Source organism: Halyomorpha halys, unplaced genomic scaffold (genome assembly GCF_000696795.3).
Source record: "Halyomorpha halys isolate HHAL.00 unplaced genomic scaffold, Hhal_1.1 Scaffold397.1, whole genome shotgun sequence".
In the NCBI taxonomy this organism is placed as follows: Eukaryota; Metazoa; Arthropoda; class Insecta; order Hemiptera; family Pentatomidae; genus Halyomorpha; species Halyomorpha halys.
The window spans coordinates 129,637-153,877 of NW_027115275.1; the positions used below are offsets into that span (position 1 = coordinate 129,637).

Sequence of the window (24,241 nt, forward strand, 5' to 3'; positions counted from 1 at the left end):
ACTGTTAATAGTTTAACTTTTTTAATCCTTTTTTATTTGAAGATTTTGTAAATCGAAATTAGCTGCGAAACCGAAAATTGCAAGTGAATTTAGGTCTTTAAAAAGATAGGACAACAGCCGATTTCTTTGGGATAAGAACATTGATAGAACGACATTTATTAAAAATAACTTTTTGACCGATGATCACGATTTAGTATGATAAAATATTAAATTAAGTAAGACTTCAAAAATTAAAACACAGCAAAACCTCATACTTCCTCTGCATCTTTTAGGTAAGAAATTAAGTAATCAAAAGGACAACACTGTATCATTAAATATAAAAACGACACTCGCAGCGCTAGTGTTTTCGGCGGGTTATAACCTGATAATACCCTTCTTTTAAGTTTAGTGTACATTTTTGTTTTGTAAATTTAGTTTAATATTTTGAATATGGCTGAAGAGGATCCTTTAGAAAAATCTGTCCGACTTTTGGACGAAGCCCTGAGAACTCCTTCCCATCCCATTAAGTTTAATACTTCTCATAAGTTCTCTCCTTACACAACTCCAAATATTATGAGATTTGAAGGTATAAATGTTACAAGATTATGCATACAATTGATGTTTCAAATTATGTATGGCAATAAAAATGTTTAAATTTTTTTATTATTTTAGATCATGAAGAATCAATTAGTTTCGACACTGACAGGCTTGAAAAAAGGCGTCTGAGACGGTCAGATATATTAGATTTATCCATCACATTGGAACCGGGAGAATTATCACAGTTATGTGATGTTTCGGGTGTTGTGAACGAGAAATCCATGATCAATATAGAAGCTAGTAAGAATTATTTGATACCATTACCATATCATTATTATAGACGTTGATGACCATTATGTTTTATGCCCTAAAGCCCTAACAGGCAACTGTATCATTTTGCAAAATTACGACCCACTTGATCAATTATTTTTGTACTTGAATATTTTCATCCTTTAAAAATTATTTTAATAGCTGCAAACAAATAGGCCCTAATTACTAAAAGTAAGTCCTTTACCAGATTTTAACAGTTCATTCAATCATCCATCACTTAATTGTGCAATTATGATCGTCTGAAAATATTCAGTGATGTATCTATCAATTTTAAATGTTTACAGGTATTGATAATCTTCTGCCTCAATTCCAATCTACGTTTCAATCATTTGGCACAACGCAAAGTGTTTTTGAAGCCATTTCAAGTTTTATTGAAACATGTACTAATACGATTGATACACTGTTCAGAACTCAGTACACTGGTCAGGTAAAATTGCATTAGTACTTCATTTTGTTCTATTTTTTGATAATGTGTTATGAAACACTAGGTCATTTTATTTTTCCATTTATAGGATATAAGTTGGTTGGTTAATGAGCGCAATACATGGAGATTGATTCATGCTCTTTATAGAGATCGTGCTCTAAAGTATGATGAACTTCAAGAAGCGATGACAGTTGACTACTCTATTGAACGATCTGAAAAAGAATTGCAAGAACATTATTATAAAACTAATCGTACAGTTAGAGAGGTATTGTATTTATATTACTTGCTATTTTTTGTATCAAATTATTGTTGTTAAATTTTAATTTTATAGAAAAGATTTTAATTACTAGTTTCATTAGCTTGAGTATAGAAAAAGAGGAATATGAAAGGAATATGGTCCGGGTGCGGTCAAGAAAAACTTGTTTTTCTTGACCGCACCCGGACCATATTCCTTTCATCTTCACACACGGTCAATCAATAATCTTCCAGTATGTCCAAAAAGAGGAATAGTTGGTACAGAAGTATATGAAATCCATTAAATAGCTAGGGACAGTTACTGTTTACATTATCACACTCTCAATCTTAGTGTATTCTTTAGAGACATAGTTATCAATGCTTTAGTTATGCTCTACTCGACATAGTTATGCTCTACTTGATTTATTATCTTCCTAATGTCAGACACTTGTTTTAGGGCTTACTGGTTTTAATTAGCTTCTGTAAAACCAGTTCTCATTTTTAAAAAGTACCACAATTTTATATGAAAACTGTTAAAAGAATATGTATTTTATGATTAAAAATCATTTATTTAGATCTACAAATTAAACCAAAAACTACTAATTCATTACAAAGTAAAAACCAATTATGAAGGAAATAATTCTTTTAATAAGTTTAAATAAATCTATTGCTATATAAAATCAATTAAAACATCAGTGTATGTATTAGTTTTTTTTATTTTCATGATTTCATAAAACTTCTTTTCAAGTATTACATTTTCATCAAATAAGTCATATGATCCCTTTTAAAAATTTTCTTAATTTTTTTTATAAGCCCTATCAATTTATCTGTATGTATACATTAAAGTTTTTTGTTTTTTTTTACTTTGAATTCAATTGAATTTCATTTTAGGTTCAAATAGTCATCGATTGGTTAGAGAGAATAGCTCGGGATGAGTGGACTACTCTCAATAGATCAGAAGTAGGCCACTATACTGACAGAACCGTTGCTTGGGAAAACACCCTTCACAGTCTCCAGTCCGGAGATAGAGTGTTGTTTCGACCAAGTCGAGAGATAGTGTCCAGTCTCGACCCTGATGCTCCTCGAAGGCAGAAGAAGCCTCTTCATGATATCGATCATGAAGATGATAGGCGGCTTTTGCAGCATGTAACATATTTTTGAAATTATAAATCATAACATTTTACTTCCTGTGAGAACATTGTTTCTTTTATTATTGTAATGCATTTAGATTAAAATACATATTATCATTGCTGGCCCACAAGTATTCCGTAGGTTGTTTCTTTTATTATTGTAATGTAGTTAGATTAAAATGCATATTATTATTGCTGGCCTGCAGGTATTCCTTGAGATACGTTGTGGACGGTTAGAAAAAGCAGAGGAACACTGCCTGCATTGTGGTCAGCAGTGGAGAGCCGCAACACTGGAAGGTTGGAGACTCCATCATGATCCTAACTATTCGGAACATTCCATCGATGGCACTAAACTACCTATTGAAGGCAACCCTCACAGGTATTTATTATTAATTATTAAACTCTATTATTGGAAGATTAAGGTAAATCCCGGAAAACCTCCTTTTTCTGGAACTTATAACGTCCTGTATCTTTTAATAATACACTGAAGAGAGTGAAAAAGCTTACTTTTCATCCAAAATTATTTTATTAGTTACTTTAATTGTTGTTTCAAAGTATAACTTCTATTATTTATTTTTTCAATGATGAACCTTTGTAATTATGTTTCATCGAAATACATAGAATATAAAAATTAAGTTTCTATTCAGAAATGTTTGTGTAAATTATGTAATATTAAAATTTGTCTTATTTGATTTGATTTTTATGAGCATTACTAACACCTATATAAGATTTCTTATTAATAAAAAATTTTCTTAAAATAGTGACCTTTCACATGATTAATTGAGAATGTAGTTGATAATAGGTCAAGAATTGTCATTTGCCCAATGTACCAACATTTTTGAATTCAGCGTCAGCAAAGATTTCAGACATAAAGTCTTAAGACTTCTAAAGTTAATTTAAAACTTATTAAAATGTTTGGGGGAAAGTAGGATAGCAACCTAAAATACTGCTGGGAAGTATAAGTGGTGGTAATGGTCCTTTAAGACCCAATGAAACATTTTTAGATTTTATTTTTGTTTTTTAATCTACATAAGTCATAATTAATTATTTTTAATAGATTAAAAAATTTATTAAGCTAATAATTAATTAATTTTTTTTAATTTAAACATTTTTCTCTTGATCATTCAATAGGCATTCAAGATTATTTTAAACTAATTCTGTTTAATTGTTCTAAAACCACCAACATCCATAGCGTATAATCCTTTCAGTCAAAAGAATTGTATAAAATAGCTGATGTTTCACTGAGCAGTGACCGAGTGATAATCTGAATTAATTTCTAGTGCTAAGATGAAAAATGCTGCCTAATGTGATAAATAATTTACTTATTTCAAAGTCATTTGCATGTAACAAATTTGTTTTAATGTGAATGTTTATTTTAAGTGTTAATGAATAAGTATTAAATTTTAACTGTGAAACAAGTGCTTTCAGGCTACCCATTAATGCCTTTCTGTTGATTTTGTATACAATGGATACAAATCCTTCCATTGAAATAAAATCCCTTCCCAAACTCATCTCAATCTCTTTTGTTTAAATGTCATTTTTCAATTAATTTATTAGATCTGAAGCATCAAAAAAATATGATTTTTTCTGGAAAATAGTTCCTTTTATCATGATTTTTTTTAAAATTTATATATATAATAAATTTAGAACTATATTATAAAGAAGTATGTATGGCAGGGATATTTGGAAACTATGTGCTTGGCAACTTTGTTCCGACCCTTATACACCTCAAGAAGAGCGAGTTGTTATGGGTGCTTTGTGTGGTCATCTCGATTCGCTGTTAGCTGAAGCCGGGTCATGGGAGGACTTGCTTTGGGCAGAAAGCAGAGTTTATGTCGATATTAAAGTAGAGCAGGAAATCAGGGACAACTCGCTTCGGAATTATATTGACATGCCCAAAGAATATTGGAATAACCAGTAAGTTACAATTAATTTTTAGTTCATGCAGTTTTTAAGTCATTTAACATTAAACCTTATGTTAAAAAAAAGAGGCTAATTCTGGTTTTAAAAAAAAAATTAACAAAAGATAACTGAAAGAGAGTTCAAATTTTAGTTCATATGCTTTTATTTCTTTGCTTTTAGAAAAACCTTAGAAGCTATTTTTTCACATGTAAAAGCTCACGACAAAGGGAGAGCTGAAGGAAATCGGCCTGACAGAGCTGTTCAAGAGTTGATAATATTAAACAAAGTTGAAGAATTATTGAACAGGTAACTTGTTTAATACTTTGTTTTCATTTACAGTAAAATGCGAACAACTTTAAACTTGATTTTTTTTTAAATTATACTCAAGCATGACTGATGTTAATTTCACTGATAATCCAAATATGAATCATTGTTTGATGTTTTGGTAGAAATAGAAACCTCGCTTCCCCCTCTCCCCACCATGCCATCAGCTTAGCTTAGGCCTGGTGCAAAATAATATTGCTGGTCCCTTCTAATTCAATATTTCATGTGTTTTATTTTTTCAATAATATTAATTTATGGATTAAAGTATTATGAAATTTTACTAATGTTGTATAATAACAGGAGTTGTATTATTTTTCACAAAATATAAGTTGTTTTTTTTTAATTACTTAATAATGACAGTATAATTTATTAATTTAATTGATTACTTAAGTATAGTTTTTTTGATAGCTAGTAGATTTTGATCTATTTTTTATTCATAACAATTATTCTTTATAATACCCTTCTTGCCTACTTTTCTCTGAAAGATTGGAAAATCTGGAGTCTTCAGTTAAAATTCAATAGTCTTGCTAATCTATACTCAATAGACAATACTTTTTTCTCTTCAATTTATTAACAACATCCATATTAATTAAATGCGCCTTGAATCGTGGGCCAGCAACATCTGTTAACTGGTTATCCATGATTTGGCCTATGACTTGAGAAGGCTGCAGTGAGGATATCTATAAAGCTGATGAGACAGGTTTATTTTATAAAATTATGCTTGATCGCTGCTCAATAATTGATAATTGCACACCTCTTCTAAATCTGAAAGATTATAAATTTATAGACGTTATATTTTTACAACCACATTCATTCTCCGTTCTTCAGTCGATGAATTAAGGAATGGAAAAGATTAAAACTAATTTTAGAAAATATTTATATTTTAAGATTTCATAAAGACGTGAAGTCAGAAAACTAAAATCAGTATCCTTGTTATAATGGTCCATTACACTAGGGATAATGAGCCATCATCAACAATCTTTAATTGTAATTTTTAATCTCAAAAACAGATTAATTTGATGCAGTGTATGAACCTGATGTGGATCTTTAGAATTACCTTATATGTTTATTGTTTTACAAAAAATAATGTTCAACCTCATCATCCAAATAAAGTAGTTTATTAGTATTTGGTGTCAATAATTCATTTAAAAAAATTCCTACTTCACGTTTACATGATTTTTGTAGCCATTGCTTTTAATGACAACAGGCTATTGTGACTAAATATGCCTAGTCTCTTGGAGGTTGATATAAACAATATCTCTTCCATGTTTTCATTGGCCACATAGTTCAAATCTAAACACTACTTACATCTTTGAGATGATTAGGTGCGATATCAGTGGGTTAGATCAATGCCAAATTAAATACAAACTGCATTATAAAAAAATATAATTTAATTTCTTTTCTTTCAATTTCTAAGTTTAATTATATTTTTTTTTTCACCATTTTACTTACTGTTAAATAATGTAGAAATTATCACTTTATTGAAAACCAGTACAACTAACTAAGAATGGCTCCTTTTCAGTGTGTTACAGTTTTTTAGAGGTATTAACTTTATTCTGAAGTATATGAAAATACTTTTTCAACAGCCAATATGGAAAATGCTAATTTTACTTAACCCACCTATACATTAAATGTAATTTCTTCAGTTAATTTTATATATTTACCTACATCTTCAATAGGAATATTTGGTCTGTTTTTATGTAGATGTTCAACATGGGCTGAGGGACAATGTCAAGTTCAATTTTTGAGGTTCCTAGCTCATCTTGTTCTTGTATTGAGAATGCTAGGAAAATCTGAGCCGTTGGAATGTGGGAACAATATCCTCGCAGCCTACATGAAGGTATGCATTGGACAACTTACATGAAATCATGTTTTTACTAAAGCTTTTTAACATTAACATTTCTCATTTACAGGCTCTTGTTGCTACCCAAAATCCTGACCTCATATCATATTATGCTTCCCTCTTGCCTGAAGAGACGCAGATAGAACTATTTTCAGATTATATGGAAAGGGTAAATGATCCCGAAGAGAAAACTATTGTCCTCAAATCTGCTGAAAAATATGGTCTCAATATAAGAGCAGTTACTGAAAGGACTGTTCAAAATATAAGGTAATGTTGAATGTTATTGCTACTTAATATAGTATATACATTTTTCTGCCCTTTTAGTAAGCGGAAAATATAAGTCTTCATTATGTTTTATAATCATAGGCATTTAACATAAAAAATTGTTATATGACAGAAGAACAACTTGTTGGGCCAATTCGATTATTGCATAACAAGGTGGTTTTAGTTGGTTTGAGTCCCAAACTATCTGAAGACTTGGTACTTCTGTCTATTGAGCTTTCTTATCTTGTATAAAAAAAAAAAAAAATTGACATTTAATTGTTTTAATTTTATACAAAAAATTAACTGATTAGGGGTTGAGTACTTCTTTGATGATACTAAAGTTGAACCCACAAAAGATACTTCTCTAATCAACTCAATTCACTTACTAATTTTCAACCCTCTTACTCAATTTTGTACAGCTGTATATGTGCATGAATCCTTAAGAATCTCGAAAAAAACATATGTACGCGACAAAAGTTTAATTGAAATTTATCTCTAATTTTATGGTATCATCGAAAACTGAATACTTATTTAGAAATGAAGGGCTCACTCTAAGAAAGGTTATAATTGCAAAATTTAAAAAAACTATTTTTTAGCATGAAAAATTTCTTTATACCTAATATGGCTGTTGCTACTAGTAAAGATAACTATGCACTGAAACTGAAAATATTTTTATTTGATCCAAGATAAATTTTTTTTTCTAAGGCCTGAAAGAATTGAAGTAATGTTAGTAATAACCTTTTTAGAGAGGGCTTTTCAAATATGAAGGGCTTTTCAAAAACATGACATATTACCTAATCAAAGGACCTGTTTTGGAAATATTGATTTTAAGGTTAGCAATACTAATTCATTCTCCAATTAAAATAAAGGGCCGCTGGTTTGAGCTTGGCATAGTTGAATCGGTTGTTATTGTTATAATAATCAATAAACAGACTGATTGTTATTTTTTTTTTTTTTTTTTAGGAACCGCCAGTTGGAAGAAGATATAGAGAACAAATCATTAGTTCAGGAAACAACAGAAGAAGATATGAAGAAGATCTCAGCCCTGGAATGGATGGTGTTTTACAGAGAGCAGAGGGTGGAAGCGATATGGGAATGCAATGCTTTAGTAAGGGTATTCATAGCAGAAGGCAAATTACCTGCTGCACGCCTCGCTCACAATAAGGTATCTCTTGCCAATATAAGATAACAGTTTTATTTCCATTCTTTACAGGACAAAAGCTTCTCCTTTGGGAGTTAAGAGTCTCGTTTATAAACATAAAGAATTTACAGAAATTACCACTACTTCATAGCTTAAATTTTTTACATTTAAAATAAAATAATAATTTTCCAGATATGATGAATGAATGAAATGTAATATTTTCTATGCTTTGTTTGAACACTTGACTATGAATGATAATTTATTATAATACTCATTTACTTTTGGTCTTCCTCTCCATCTATAGGTAACTACTCTGTAGCAATTTTGGACTGTCTTCTCGTATCAAGTCTGGCAACATAACCAGTCCAGCGCTATTTCAGTTTATATGCTTTTAATGTCAATCCTAGATTGTACTTTTCTGTTGCTGATACGAACTTTTCTTTTAATGCCTACCATACTTTTTGAACATCGCAGTCGTTTCCTCATTAATTTTTAAAAATTGTTTTCTGTTGCAGACAATATCTGAGATACATATGAAAGTATATGCATATTGTCAAAACCTTTACCTTTAATCCTGGAGGTAGTTGACTTTTAATAACACGTATCATGCACTATTATTTTTTCCATTCTATGTTAACCTTTCTATTTATTTTATCTTTTCTATCTTTAAATGAGATGAGCTGCCCTAAATAAATATATTATTTATTCAAATAAGATAATTCACAAGAAAATATCTTGTTTTGTTAACTAATATGTTTACATATTATTATTGTTCTCTAATTCTCGCTGATAATTGTTTTCTCATCAAATGTAGGCATTCATTCATTGCTGACATAAAAGTTTCCATTCTAATATTTTTTTGACTCTTTAAACAATGCTTATATATTTTTTTTTTACTAATCCTTTATTTACATATAACATTTATAATATAGAAATAAATGAGACTACACAATTATTGAAAGCGTTTTCCAACAGCTATAAGTTTTAATTCTGTAATTGTATAACTCTATTTATGTCTATTTGTAATCAAGTATGAGTACTCAAGATCGTGCGTAATTTATCATTTGTTTCATCTACTCCTGGGAAATCCCAACTAATACCAGTAATTATAAATAAACACAGATTGCAAAATATGTTTCGCTTAGTAGGTCGAAATACAACTTTGGCATTCTCAACACTTACACGGATACCTTTGTTGTTATCTATGTAAGGAATAATAAAATTACCAACGACCGACGGAAAAAGCTAATTTATAGGCTTTGCATTCTATGGTTATGTGTGAGTAATACAACACAGAATAAGGGAACTTGGGGTGAACTACGGAATACCAAATTCAAGTCTTTCTTGTATGTGCGTGCGATTCTGACCAAATCACCTCCTTGCAGAACCGTTGGTCTAGTAACAGTTCTTCTTTACAAAGTACTGAACTCCTGACCTTTCATGGGTTGTAGCGTTACAGATTTAAATCCTTTATTTACCTAATCCTTTATCTAACTGTCTTTGCCTTTCATTCTGATTTATAAATTTCACCAAAAATGGTGGGGAAAAAAATTGTACTTACTATTACTGGAAAAAGAGACTAACAAGAGAAGGCTTCGGACCTGTTGTATTTTTGTTGAAAACCATAAAAATTGTTATAACCATATGACTCTATCAAATCACCCAAAACATAGGAATGGCTTATAACCATTTCTAAATTCCATGAAATGGTACTAACCAGTCATGAACAAATAAGAATCAAAGACAAAAACTAAAAAGTTTGATAAGTTTTTCTTTATATGACTCTACTTTATCTCCCTTATAATATAATGCATAAAATCTAAAAGATATTGTTATGGGTCGGAAGAGCAGAAAATCATCTTTCCAACATTTGTTGTAATGATGGATTTGGATAAAATTGTGAGTTTTGAATTTTTCTTAATTGAAAATTTTTTTTTGTCTACTTTACTGGAAGTTTCTTTTGGTTTTTTGTAATTTTTTATTCAGTTAAACTCAGTTAATACAATGACAATGTTTTTTCTTTTTTTGTACAAAAAAATCAAGTCAATTGGTATATTAAAACCATTAAAAACATGCAGAGCATAGCCAGAATATAATGTAAAAAATTCCAGAATTATATGAAATATTTTTTGTCTTGGCACCTAGGGAGATTGGCAAGAACCCTCGGATTCGTGTCTAATATTTTACGATATAATGTCGCAAAAAAAAGTTTCATTCAAATTGGTGTTTCCATATTCATAATCTACCCTTATAAGTGTGATGGCAGTAGTCTACATAATTTGTTTTGTAAAAAGTGAAAATGTGGTAGATGGTAATGCAGCAACAGTTTCAGGCAGTTCAATGCTGAGAAGAAAAAAATATTATGCTTTGTGTTTGGCGAAACGATGAAAGTGTTTTGTACTTTGAGCTGGTTCCAGATGCCAGGGCTATTGAGACTGAGCTTAACTGTGAGTAACTCAGAAGAGTATATGGAGTTTTAAAAGTGAAGACTGGATTTCTTCAAAAACAAGGGTATTTATTCAGAATATTAGGAGCTCACCTCAAAATCTATGGGCTAATATCACCACCTTCATTCGTTTGTTCTACTTCTGGTAAAAAGATGTATTCATTGAATTGACAGTAATAGCCTATATTTTGAAGAATAATTTTAATATGAAAACTTTATTCTAATATTTTTATAAAACATATTGTATCCCCAAAGAGTTTTAGTTTTATTTTATTCCCCAAAGAAGAAATAGTCCAATAAAACAAAAACCCTTTCAATATTTCTAAAAGTAAATTTGCGCCTAACTGATGAGGATCATTTGGTGGTTTATGGCTTTAATTTATTATTCTCTATTCCTTTTGTAGATGTAAAACTATTTACTTATCTGCAACTATAAAATCCTTCTGCTCATTTTCAACCCTGTTGTTTGCTTATCTTATTTTTTATTATTTAGAAAACGAAATGATTCTGCAATATTCAATTAGGCTTATATGAGTAATATTTCAACTAATGAAATAATAATAACAATAGAATATTTATATTTATTCATTTTTAATATTTAAATGATAATAATATAATATCAACAAAAAAATCTCTTTATTTTCAGATTCCCGATGATTCAGTGAGTCTTATCGTATCCCAGTACAACATCGAAGTTGATCATGACTTCATAGTGCATTGGGATAAATTTCCACCCAAAGTGAATGCAGCTCTGAAGGAATACTTGTGTTACAAAGCTTATCTTGTAAGTTCTATATTATTATACTTTTGGCATTAGCTCTCTTTTCTCTATCCAATCTCATTTACATTTATTTTCATTTTATATTTTAGGATGCTCACGATGGGTTTAACCATTGGTTCCATCAATTCCACAATACAAAACCAACTGAACCAACCAAACCGACTAACGGTGATTTTACTGAACTCATGGCTTACGAACACAAGAATGAGAAATATAAACAAGAACTAGAGAGGTGGAACATTGGAATGGAGCATGTAACTCGGGTATTATTATATTTCTTATTTAATTAGTTATTTTATCTAGAAATGTAACATTTATATTTCAATGAAATGGCAGTTTCTGACAATAATTTTCTTTCTATATTAGGCTGTAAAGTAGATTTGTGACCCTTTTTATTTTCATTTGATATTCCAATTATTTTAGTGGGATGCCATCTTCTAGATCATTGGTTTGCTACCCATAGAAATCTGTAAATCACTAAGTTGAAAATTGAACCATGTGTGGCACCGACTTAAGGAAAAGTGGTGTTCCCCACATAAAATGTTTGAAAATTAGGTTAGAAGTGAAATTTAAGTCACTTTCATTGTACATCAGGAAAGATAATAAATAAAATAGTTCTATCAATAAATCTTAACAAAAATGTGGTGTTGAACCCTTCCACAGCCAGCCACTCCAATTGGCAGACCGCACATGTGGTCTATAATCCTATATCTTGGATAAGATATAAGGTTTATAATTTACATTAATATTTTATATATATAACTGATTAAGGAAAAATAATTTGGACCACATTATACTCAAGATTTGTTACTATAAAACTATATAATAAATATTTTTATAACAGTTATCCATTATTTTTAACATTTTTGTGATGTTTCAACCCTAATGTATTGGCCATTCAAATGATTTTTTGTTTCCTATTTGAAGCCAATGTGAGTCAAAATTGTAAAACAGAATGTTGTCTTGAATTGGTACCAGAAAAAGGGCTGTCAGTAGAAAAATTTGATAAAACAAAGTTGAAATTATTTAAATTCCTTGGCCATCCAACAAAGTTCTTGCAATTTTCCTATTTTAAGACTACCTATGTCAATTTTGTGACATTATTCTTTTTTTATTTTTAGAAATTTTATTCAACATACAAATATTTTCAATATCGCCCAAACTGAAAATATGAAATTGGATCGTCTAAACAAGAAAAATAATTTTATGAAGGGATGTCTGTAAATGTTTTATTTAGAAGATATTCATGGCTCAAGATTTTCATTGTTTTAATTTATGTAAGTTATAATAAACAAATCAATGTGTTCCAACTAATTTATTGATGAACTTTCATATTAAATGTTCCTAGAAAGTACTATGAGCATTAAGACTGGCTCGACATCTTTCCTCCACAATAGCAGTGGTCGAACGGGACTGTATGTGTATTGTTAACACACTCCAGATCTGACACCACTGAATTTTTTTTTTCGTTTAGGGTGCATTATACAAAGTCTGCAAGCTTGGCCAATGACCTTAATTCTTTACAAAGAAAGATAATTGAAATAATAATAACACATGTCCAGGGACATTCGGTTAACACTGTTTGGAAGAAAAATACCAATCTGTCTTATTGCTCAAGTAATCCCTTTGAACAACATTTAATATGATTTTTAATGATTATTTTTCATTAATAAATAAGTTGGACTAATTAATTCATTCCAAATAATGCATAACATGAATATCTTCTTAACAAACCATTAACCTATTTAAGGAGATTTCTTTCTTGTTTTAAGATCCTTAATTGATATTTGCAATTAGGACACTTTACTCTGAAGCATCCTGTGTGTAAAAGGATTCATCTGTATTTGTATTTATTCCATGTTCATATTTTGATTTTTTTTTTTTATCATGAATGACATACAAAGTATTTTTAAAAGGCAAAAATACCAGAATAATGTTAATTTTATATTTTTATCCATAAAATGATATATACCACATTAACACATCTATCTATGCCTTCAGAATGTTCAGACCCAACTGCAGAACATTTTGGTGTTCCCTCCAAATGGGTGGTTAGTGGATAGTTATAATGAAGATTCTTCAAGATCTGATCAGCTGTTGATGCTGCGTGATCACTGCCTGCCACAGGTATATTGTCTTTTATATTCAATAGTTTTTACTCTTTTATTACTAATATATTTGCGTTGATTTATTTAAAAATTAGTCATAAATCAAGTTTTATTAATTACTTAAAATAATTTTTTTAGGTTTTCTTACTTCTTCATAAAGTCCTGTTCAGCATGGAACAGTTTGAAGAATGTGCCAAAATCTTTGCGCTCATTGGCAGAGACGAGTTTAACCTTGATAAGGTAAAAATACTTCTTATTTATATTGAAAAAATTGGCTACATATATTTGATAATTTTTTCCTTGAAATTAAATTGGGCTGCATGGCATCGCACAACTTTTACTTACCATACTGTTTCAAGTTGAAATTAATCCTTACTATTTCAAAACTGATATTTGTATATTATTCTCTGTGGCAATACTTTCCCATGCTAATTTTCTAAATGAGCTTTTCAGTTGACAAATTTGCATTGCGATACATTTAATAATATTCTTCGATGCCAAATTTTAACATTTTTCTTTTGTAAAAGTATGGCAAAAATACAACAGTTTATTGAAATGTATATTCTGCTCTTAACCATTTATGTAATGCTAAATTGTTATAAAATTATATTGAAAAAACTAAGAATGATTTTATGGATTTATCCATTCTGTCAATTGAAATACTCAAAAGGCTGGTCAAGTGAAATAATAAAAGTAATGATTTAATTTAAAATCTATGGTGACAATCAAGCATTAAGAAGTGATGGAACTGCACACTTGTATGTGAAAGTAAAAATAAAATTTAAATTATGTGTTCAAGTTATATCCCACTTCCACTTGTTGTGTTTGTAAGCTATAACTATCATAATTTTCATTTACATCCTCTTTTCCCATTGTTTAGGTATTCAAAACCCAAGTCGCTTTAGATTTGGTGAAGGTAATCGAGGATACAACAGAAACACTGATGTTAAGAAGCGGAAACCCATTTGGTCACCAATGCATGCTTGCCCCCAGGAAGAAACCACCTCCAGTTCCCCTCGACGTACTACTCAAGAACGTCCCATCAGCTGCAGTAGCAGGTATACATGCTTTTAATTGTCATTATGAGTAACCTTCTAAGAAAATAACTTGCTGTTTAATTGTTTGCCTTTTTTTATACACAAATTATGGTGTTAAATGATTACAAATTTTGAAGTATCTCCTCATTTTATTTCTTTTATTGCTTATTTATATTTTAGTTGATTGCTTACAATAATCGATTGGCACAGTCATATGAAAGAGGTTGTAATTTCAGTCTTAATAATGGCTTTTAGTTGCTAAACTGTCGATGGTGAATACCAATTAGTAAACTTGTATAGATTGACCTAATTGTCCCATATTTCAAGCCCATGAGTACTATGACACCAAAATATGAAAAGAAAACTAAAATCATTTTATTTTTATAAATTAATTAAAATTTCTTCACCTGTTTAGAAGAAGATGGAGAGATGATCGAAATGCCAGGAAAAGAAGATGAAGATGACAACAAATTAGAAGCTTCACAAACTGAAGATGAGTTTGGCTTCATAGAATGCGAGGTAGAAGATGATGATGATGTATTCGTAGACTGTGAAGAAGATGTTAGAGAAAGTACCGCAAAATCCATGATGAAGTTTGAACCTGTAAATTACCAGTCAGGGAGAAAGGTTACTTACACCAACATAAAAGTTCAAGACTTTAAAAGGATGGATCATTATTAATATCCGATGCTTTGTCAACACTGATATTTGATATAAACAGAATTTTCAACATCTGTAAAATAGATACATCGATGTTAGTGGAAAAGTTGTTCCAAAATTCTGTTTTAATTGTATTATATTTTACACTTTTGTCAGTTATTAAGTTTTTTTACTTCAATTATTTATACAATTTTTTTGTTTAGATTGTATAAAATATTAAATATATTTTATAATTATTGAGTCTTTTTTTTTCTTATAAAGATCTGTTGTACAGGGTGTTTCAGGGTTAAGTGTCTGACTGAAAATATGAATTAAAGATCTCAAACCAGGAAAAAAAATTCCCTATGAAGGTATATCGGTTAACGCTTTGTTCAAGAGATATTCATATCTAAAGATTTTTATTACGATTTATTTAGGTTAAGTAATATGAGAAATAAACTAATATGTGTTTCAACCAATTTATTACTGATATGTAATCATTAGCAATCATATGAAATTTTGTTCTAAGTACCATTGCATTAAGGCAGATTCGACATCTTTCTTCTTGTCGAATGGCACTGGATATGTGTTATTGTTTTGTAAGTTCTAATTATACTTCTTCTTAAACAATTAAAATTATTGACCAGATTTGCATAGACCTTTTGTTTAATGTGGAAAAAAGATGCCAAACCTATCTTAATGCTCAAGGTTATCACTTTGAACAACATTTAATGTGAAGTTTACATTTCATGTATAATGTAGTTGGAATATATATTAATTTATTTATAATAACCTAAATTATTCACAATGAAAATCTCCTAAACAAAGTGTTAGTGGACATTCCTTCATAGAGAATTTTTTTTCTTGTTTTGAGAACCTTAATTCATATTTTCAGGTAGGACATTTAACCCTGAAACACCCAGTGTAATATGTAGCCAAAGCCAAGAATATAATATAATGACTTTGATTGTTAAGTTTATTTATCAGGATAATTATGTACCCCTTATTTTTTTTAGGTTTAGAGTGGGGTTGGAGAACCTCCAGAAACATATTTGCGTAGATGTGATAGGCTTGTTCATTGATACATTGAGGATTTAAATTTTTATATTCACTCTATTATTTAGCTTTTTATTCTGTTTAACTCCTTATATACTGCTATAAGAACAGGAAGAGTGAATTATTTATGTGTTACAATCCTATTTATAGTTTCAATGTGATAGAAATTGTCTTTTAATTTTTATTACTTGAATGGTGATAAATTTTGGGTTTCTTAAGAAGCTACATTGTTAATGTTCATATAATAATAAATAATGACTTTATTCGGATCACACAGATTTTTTTTTCTTTTAACATATCAATAATCATAAATTAAATAAATAAATATTCAACATTCATAAGAGGTTCCATGCTTCTGCTATTTAAAAAAAAAAATTAACAATGAATAGTGTGGCAAACAACATTTTGTTCTTATATATATAAGTAAAATTATTACATAATTACATATTATTGTATTGTTTTTAATATTGAAATTTCATATAAATTATCTAATAATGTTCCATACTTCACTCCACACCAAACCATTTTTCTCAATCACTTATATAAGAAATAAATAAATTACTAATAAATAAATAAATATTTTTATGTACAGTGTACTCCGCTAAATTAATTCACACATAATTTTGTGAAACAATTTAAAAAACCTCGAGTTCCCCCTGAGTTATATCGATAACAAATATACAGAATTTTTTAAAGCGTTGAAAACATAAAATGACATTTTGATATTAAATTAAGACTAGTTTTAATATTTTGATTTATGTTGGCGATAGTTTTACAGATTGGATTCTATGACCTCTATGATCCCATTGCAGTTTTCTTCGATTTACAGATTCTTGTCTCCATACCTGTAATCAGAATGAACTATATTTATTCATTATTCTAAATAGTCTGTAAAACTAAATTTTATTTCAGGTTAAATTGTAAAATAGTTAATTTTAAATGTTACCTTGCAATCGGTTTATGGCCCTGGTATGCTATAACATTGCTGGAATAAGCTCCTTGGCTGTCGTCCCAGCCTGACCAGCCATGGACTGGTTCATAGACCTTAGAAATGATTGAATATTAGGTGAATTTAAAGATTTAATGTTATTGAATATTAGGTGAATTTAAAGATTTAATGTTATTGAATATTAGGTGAATTTAAAGATTTAATGTTATTGAATTGAAAGACTAGATTATTTCACCAATTTTAATTTATTAACAATATTTTCTACATTATACTACATCCTTCTAGTATAGACTCATGGATTCCAAAGTCACTTTTTTTACCTGAAGTTGGCATGTAATGGATGGTCAAAATGTAGTACATATAGCCAATAAATTAAAATTGCTGAAATAATTTTGCCTTTAAACTTAACAAATTCACCTTCACCTTAAATAAATTTTGTATAAAATGTTATAATTTTTATTGAAACTGGACAAAAATGACACTTTTGTCACTAGCTCTTAACTACAGAGCACCTTCACTGTCTAACATAGTATCCTTAACAGCGGGGAAAACTCTAACAGTTTCGGAGTAGTATTGTAAAACATACTTCATTACAAAGAGCAAAAACTGGCGACATTAATATGGCAGTGACAGAATTCATCTCAAGCGGGCATATAAAATTTTTTCATAGCTCCCAACATAATGCTCACCTACTATTCCTGACTTTAACACCCATAAAGGTGGCTAACACATAAATAGCCTCAGACTCGACTGAGGACAACTAATAATTAACTAATTATAATGAAATCAAGATAACTGATAAGCTCCTTCATCAAACAGAAGACAATCCTGTTTTCCTTTTTAAATCCATTGCCTCAGTCCCCTCTTGAAATACATTACAATTGTAGTAAAAGAGATCAATTCCACCCGTTTTCATTACCCACAGATTTCAAAACCCACACACCCATGGGGCTTACAGAAAACGAAAGGTATAAACAAAAATTAACACCCCTGGTTACATTCTTCAACATCAGAAAATAATAAACCTTTTTTTGTAAAACATCTTGGACTAGAATTATTTTAGCACATAAATTATAAATTATCAAATCATAATTAAGTTGGTTGAAAGTTTTTTAATATATATTCATACTGGACGAATAAATACCAATTAATATCATTTGTATTGCTTATTGTTGATATTTGAACATACCTCATGATGACTGGGTACATGGTGGTGACCCCCACCTCCGCTCATCAACTTCTTGATTCCGATGAAGGCGGACACAGCCAAAGATATGAGGGAGGATAGCAATGCCTTCTTGGCGATGAGGGCTATGACGATGTAAGCAAGGATGAGGAAACCAGCCACCTTCATCTTCACTGCCACCAGGATCGGAAGGAGAGCTCTGAGGAGCTTCTTCCTCTTGCCTCGGCCTGTGTTGGAAAAACGTCTACTTTGAAAGTATCTATTTTCAATAATACATTATGAATGATACTGTACCATAACCACTGCGACGTAATTATTTTTTAGCACGGTTTATACGTGGATAATTTCCAAAGAAAGAACAATATTCAGAAATCGCAACAATGGAACGAAATTCTATTTAAATTTTTTTTACGTTACTTAAGGTTTGTTTGAGACATTCCATCACAATGCCAATTTGGCTACATTGGGGGCCCCTTAAGAACTAAGTCCTAACAGCACTATTAGTAAACCGAGCAATGACTAATATTGGTCATTTTTTCAACCAAGAAATCAGCCTGATACAAGTTTGTTTAACTTTTGAATTTCACAATCGCGGTGTGAGCTTTTAGAACTGTGGCAATCTTTATGAAGAATACAATGATTCCTTGAGTAGTTGCCTAGACTAGTGGCTTCTTTACCTCAAGGGCTGATAAATTAAACGAACTGAAAAGTACGATTGCTTCAAGAAACAGCAGTCCATCACTTATGCACTGAAATAGAGTTTTAAGAAGTAATTCATGACTTGGCTAATCCATCAAGAAAAGTATCTCTTGTAAATAAACGTTTTAAGATCTGATTCTATATAACAAAGTGGCCCATGTTTGACAAATCTAGTTCAAAAACAAAAAGTCCTGTAAAACTGAACTGTACTTTTTGAAATATTATAACTATAATTTAATATAATATAAAAATAATTATAACTTTGACTAGCATGTTTTTTATACCATAAAAGTTGTTCATAAAGTAATTTTAATGGCCCCATTTCTAATTTGGAAGGCACCCGTATCTTAAAGTGTTGTCCCCAGATTAGGATGGACCTACCTGCTTTCTGCATTATAAATTTCAGTTGCTATTATAATACTGAATTGAATTTCCAAAATAGTTGCGAACACCTCCGCTAAAAACAGTGTTCCACTTTCCACTGCTTTGTTCTCCGAACGGAAGACAACATACACACTTCCGATAGGGACTCCCTAAGTGCCTTCTTCCTTATCTCGTGCGCTTTTACTGCCCCCTATCGCCCCTTTCCCGAAGTTCCAACACGTAGGTGACTTCAAAATCGGGCTATTTGTAAGTTAATGAAATCTCTCCGTTGTGACGGCACACTTCTACCCTAATGGCGGTTTCTAAACCAGGAATGGAGGCTGCCCATTTAAAGTTCTCTTTTACTGGCACGTATCCCTTCCAATATGGATCCTCCGGGTTTCTAATTCCTTCTTTGAATATGCAACGCTTTAAGGCCTCGTTTTTCCTGGAGCTAATAAATATTATTGTTATGTTTATTTGCTGATAAAAAAAAAAAAAAAAACGCGTTTGGAAAGTCATGGAATCCGTTTTATAGGTCATAACTGAACTTAGCACTGTAAGCCTTTCTAATTTATAGAGTATTATAGTAGTAAATATTGAAGTACAGTGAAACCTCTATAAAATTGAAACCCACCGATAAAATTATTGTATCCGTTATACAGACTCCGTTAATAAGGAACTAAAATATTGTATGTCCGTTAATAAGGAGCTAAAATATTGTATGTCCGTTAATAAAACTAACACAAAAATGAAACTAAGCTATGATACCTTAAGCTTTCCTGTCTTCGGTATTAAGAAATAAAAAAAAAATAGTGTTACTAAAAAAATCCAATTTTCACATACCCACCTAAAAGGGTGTCATTATGAAATTATATAAGTGTAATTGTTTCCTTGTTATTAATAATAATAAATTAAATGGCATAACTTAAAAAAAGAATAGGCCAGCAATAGATTGTAGATAATAACAATTTGTAAACTTTCCAGTTTCCTGTTCTGTAGACTATGGATGAGATATCAATTTTAAGGAATATAAATTTTCCATTCGATTTTCAACATAGTTGAATTCCGCCTATCCGTCCTTTCGAGGCCGATAAATTCCCGATAAAGCGGGAGAGCCGGTTAATCCGGAATATATAAAAGAAAAACTCTTATACAAATTTAACATACATACTACGTAAAAATTAAAATTTAATAAGAAACTTAATATATATGTATATTAGTATCTCTACGAGTTAACTTTAAGAACCAAATTAATCTGTGAAACCTAGGTTCTCCGAAAAAAATAAATAAACAATCAATAAGATTTTATACCTTTAAAAAAAATCGCATTGTTCTAGGGAGACAAATTTAAAAATTGATGGACAATATGATGATTTTCGAGGATCATCGTGGGGTGACCTGTGACTAAGGACGATTTTTTTTTTATTCAATTATTGGATTATGCCAAGGAAGGAACGATTTTAATTATATAACACACAAATTAATATTTTACAAAAGATTTATTTTCAGAAAAATTTATGTTACCGTTAAAAAATATATAAATTATGTTTTTCGTTCATATTTGGGCAAAATCTATTATTTCTTAAAACAAATTTTAAATCACCTCATTTTTTAGTCTCCATAAAAAACATTATGTGATAATGTTACTTTTACGTTGATTTTTATGTTATTTATTAATTTTCCGATGTCTAATATCAAATTAAATTACAATTAAACTTAGCTAAAATATTTATAAAATTGTTAATTCATAGTGGCTTATTTCAAATCGCACAATAGACAAAGATATGAAGCATGATGATTGTTAAATCAAACAAACATGATTAATACATTACGTATCACTCTTCAATTCAAATACACCTAAATTCTCTGGTTCCTATAACTTTTGTCTTCTCCGCTACTCGGTAAATTTTAATGTAGATTAAAAAGAACATTTTATACGTACCCTTACTGAAGGTAATATAATAATCTATAATATATTATCTGTAATATAATAATATAATAAGGTAATATAATAATCTAAACGTAATTCAAGGCTCTGACAATCATGTGATTCCATTAAAAAACTCACCGAATTTCCTTAGTGCAACTCTGAAATTGTTGCATTTATATCATGAAACAATAAATGAAATTAAATAAATAAAGGCTGCCATGTGCATAGGCCAGTATACCTTTGTCACTATATTTAACATTTCGTTTATTGTCATCCCCTTACTTTATTTTTTAGAAAATTTATTTTTCTGGAAATTATTGTTTTTTTCTGTACATTTCTATTGCGTGCGTAATAACCTTTAAGATTAATTATTTGTCGTTTATTAGTAAAATATGCTGGAGGAGTCGTGGCGAAATAAAGGTGTACCAAGAAAATGAGTTTTTCGCATGTGTAAGCGATATTAGTTGATAGAATTAAATTCGATCTAAATTATATATTTATTGGGAGCTTGTTTTATAAAATACTACTTCACTTCTATACTATTTATTCGAGAAGTTTCTGACTATAATCGACTATTAATATTTTACAAAGTGGCCTGTGCTTGAAAAATCTAGCTCAAAAACGAAAAGTCCTGTAAAACTGAAATTACTTATTAAGGTGGGTATATGCCAAGGATGTGACAGCAACTTTTAAGATGAAAATGTCTGCTTGGTGAGGGCACTTTATAGAATCGATTTTTCACATTTTTTTTATTTTTCCAGAAAAGCTGCTAAGCATCAAAAATTAAGTGTAACTGATTTCTAAAATAACTTGAATATTCGAATTTTACAGTATCTTATTCACAGATTTAAGAGGATTAGATCGATGGAAAAAATCTCTCTTTAAGGAGAAAATCAAAGCTAGATTGATAAAATTTATAAACAAACATAGAATAGAACTGCATTGGAACATTTCAGAAATAAAATTATTTTATTCTACTCCTGGAGCTGATATTTTCATTTATTTATTTTTTATAGCCTTTTTAAAAATATACTCCTTCTTACTTCTTTTTATTTTATAATTTATTTTATTTATTCGTGAAATTTCAGACTAAATAGTCTATTACAAACTATTAATATTTTTATTTTTTTTAATTGTCTTCTACTTATCAAGTAATTGTAGGTATTTGTTGGGTCCATTGTTATATATCATAAAAGTTTACTTCGCCACATTTCATCTTCATTATCAATTAAAAAAATATAAATAAAATTTCTATAAATTTATGTATCACATCATATTTAACTTCGATTCTCAATCAATTTCCTAATTTAATATATGCCACTAGGAACTTTTAATATAAAATAAAATGGCATAAGCATTAGAAATTAAATGTTAACGATTTTTAAAGTTAACTTGAGTATCCGAATTTTTTATTGAAGCTAGTGTTCAAGAGGATTAGATACATGGAAAAATTCTCTCCTTTTGGTGAAAATCAAAGCTAGATTGATTAAATTTATAAATAAATATCGAATAGAATTTCATTATACATTTGAGAAATAAAACTATATTTTGTTCAATTCCAGGAATTTGCTATTTTTATGGATTAATTTTGAATTTCGCGCTATTATAACAATATAAGCGAATTAGCAATTTTTTTCTTTCACTTACCTACATAAATAAATTATGTAAGCAAAAAGAGTTGGGATCGTGCAAAATTTTGAATTCGAGTATTCGTCAGAATTTTTTTTCCTAAGCCCCTATTTGAAATGTAGTTTTGTATTTAACAGAGCTTGTGTAGTAGGGTTTTGTTTTTATCTTTTTTATGAACAATAACATCTTTTTTTTACTAATTAAAGTTACTCAGAAATACACATTTTGAGGTATAATAACCATATCATGCACAAAGGTTTGTGTGAGAACAGCTCAAAATAGAAAAGTTGTAAAAATTGAAATACGTATTTAAGCTAGGGCAACTTTTTAGCCTAAATTAATTTACTGTATATGTCAGTTTATTGTTTTTTAACCGTTTTCTTGAAAATTAATCTAATTTCGTTTGCTGATTATTTTGTTGTCTTTTTGTATATTATGTACAAAGTTGAGCAGAAATATAAATATAAACTCGAGCAGCCCTACTTGAGCAGATACTAATTTATACTCAAAGTGAATATCGTCAGAGGATTTTAAGAATTTAGTTTAGGATTGAGAGTAACTTACCTTCCTCGGTGCCATCGGAGGGCAAGAACTGAGCTACAGAGTCCACGGCCTCCGCGAGGTTCCAGACGACAGATCGCTGCTCCAAGAAGTGGCCAACTTCCTGGACAGCGTAGTCTTCCACTTGGCGTTCCTCGGACCCGTTGAGAGGCGGCACATCTCCTTCAGAACTTGCCCCCTCACGCCTCTTCAGCTCCAGACCGCCTCCGAGCTGTATGGTATCCTTGTCCAGCAACTCCTTGGCCCTACGGACCAGACCCAGCTCAAGGCAGGGTAGGAGTTCCGACCCTTCGCCACAGAGCTTGCCCTCCACCACGGCCATCGAAAGCACCACTCCTGCCAACAGCAATACAGCGGACATCCTGCAAGTGTGCCAACCCAGAGGCCTACTCTCTCATATATACCCGCGTATCCCCACCATCCCGCTGTAGCGTCTCTTCGTATAATTGTTTTTATCTTTTGTTGTTATTAGTGTTTAATGGTCTTTGAACTTCCTGGATCAAGTAGGCGTGATATTAGCATTTAAACCATAAGCTTCGTTCTAAAATTTCTCTATTAACAGTAGAATCATGTCCATCTGCCCTTACATAGGCAGGTACATCTCTGGTTGAACTTAAGAGCCAGTTGTATAAAATTAAAAAAAATGCAATATTAATTTAACTAGTATATCTGGGCAAAATGAAAATGCAATACTAAAATCAATCCATAGGTCATTCGTATGTTAGTACACGTTGGAGATAAATTTA

The 24,241-nt window shown here is 30.2% G+C and overlaps 2 protein-coding genes across 2 annotated transcripts; one reads left to right on the forward strand and one right to left on the reverse strand.

Annotated features, from left to right (window-relative positions):
• Positions 1–346: 346 nt before the first annotated feature.
• Nup107 (nuclear pore complex protein Nup107) lies at positions 347–15,380 on the forward strand. The gene is made up of 17 exons (XM_014422979.3): positions 347–565; positions 652–816; positions 1,131–1,273; positions 1,359–1,535; positions 2,396–2,650; positions 2,841–3,013; positions 4,312–4,551; positions 4,717–4,842; positions 6,565–6,700; positions 6,774–6,970; positions 7,931–8,132; positions 11,201–11,338; positions 11,425–11,598; positions 13,337–13,462; positions 13,582–13,683; positions 14,324–14,501; positions 14,896–15,380. Exons 1-17 carry the CDS (start codon positions 430–432, stop codon positions 15,159–15,161), a joined length of 2,934 nt encoding a protein of 977 aa, XP_014278465.1. The 5' UTR covers positions 347–429; the 3' UTR covers positions 15,162–15,380.
• Positions 15,381–16,522: 1,142 nt separating this feature from the next.
• Positions 16,523–23,845, reverse strand: LOC106682223 (uncharacterized). The gene is made up of 4 exons (XM_014422959.2): positions 23,499–23,845; positions 18,314–18,537; positions 17,122–17,219; positions 16,523–17,020 (listed from the first exon to the last, which is right to left on the reverse strand). The coding sequence occupies exons 1-4, from the start codon at positions 23,815–23,817 to the stop codon at positions 16,999–17,001; spliced, it is 663 nt and encodes a 220-aa protein (XP_014278445.1). The 5' UTR covers positions 23,818–23,845; the 3' UTR covers positions 16,523–16,998.
• Positions 23,846–24,241: the final 396 nt, after the last annotated feature.

Excerpts from the sequence above, each read along its gene's own strand:
- Nup107 (XM_014422979.3), top strand. The coding sequence starts at position 430 with ATGGCTGAAGAGGATCCTTTAGAAAAATCTGTCCGACTTTTGGACGAA. Across the intron at positions 4,552-4,716 it reads AAAGAATATTGGAATAACCA|AAAAACCTTAGAAGCTATTT; the intron begins GTAAGTTACAAT and ends CTTTGCTTTTAG. Across the intron at positions 4,843-6,564 it reads GTTGAAGAATTATTGAACAG|ATGTTCAACATGGGCTGAGG; the intron begins GTAACTTGTTTA and ends GTTTTTATGTAG.
- LOC106682223 (XM_014422959.2), bottom strand. The coding sequence starts at position 23,817 with ATGGCCGTGGTGGAGGGCAAGCTCTGTGGCGAAGGGTCGGAACTCCTA. Across the intron at positions 18,538-23,498 it reads CTCCGATGGCACCGAGGAAG|GCCGAGGCAAGAGGAAGAAG; the intron begins GTAAGTTACTCT and ends TTTCCAACACAG. Across the intron at positions 17,021-17,121 it reads GGCCATAAACCGATTGCAAG|GTATGGAGACAAGAATCTGT; the intron begins GTAACATTTAAA and ends TTCTGATTACAG.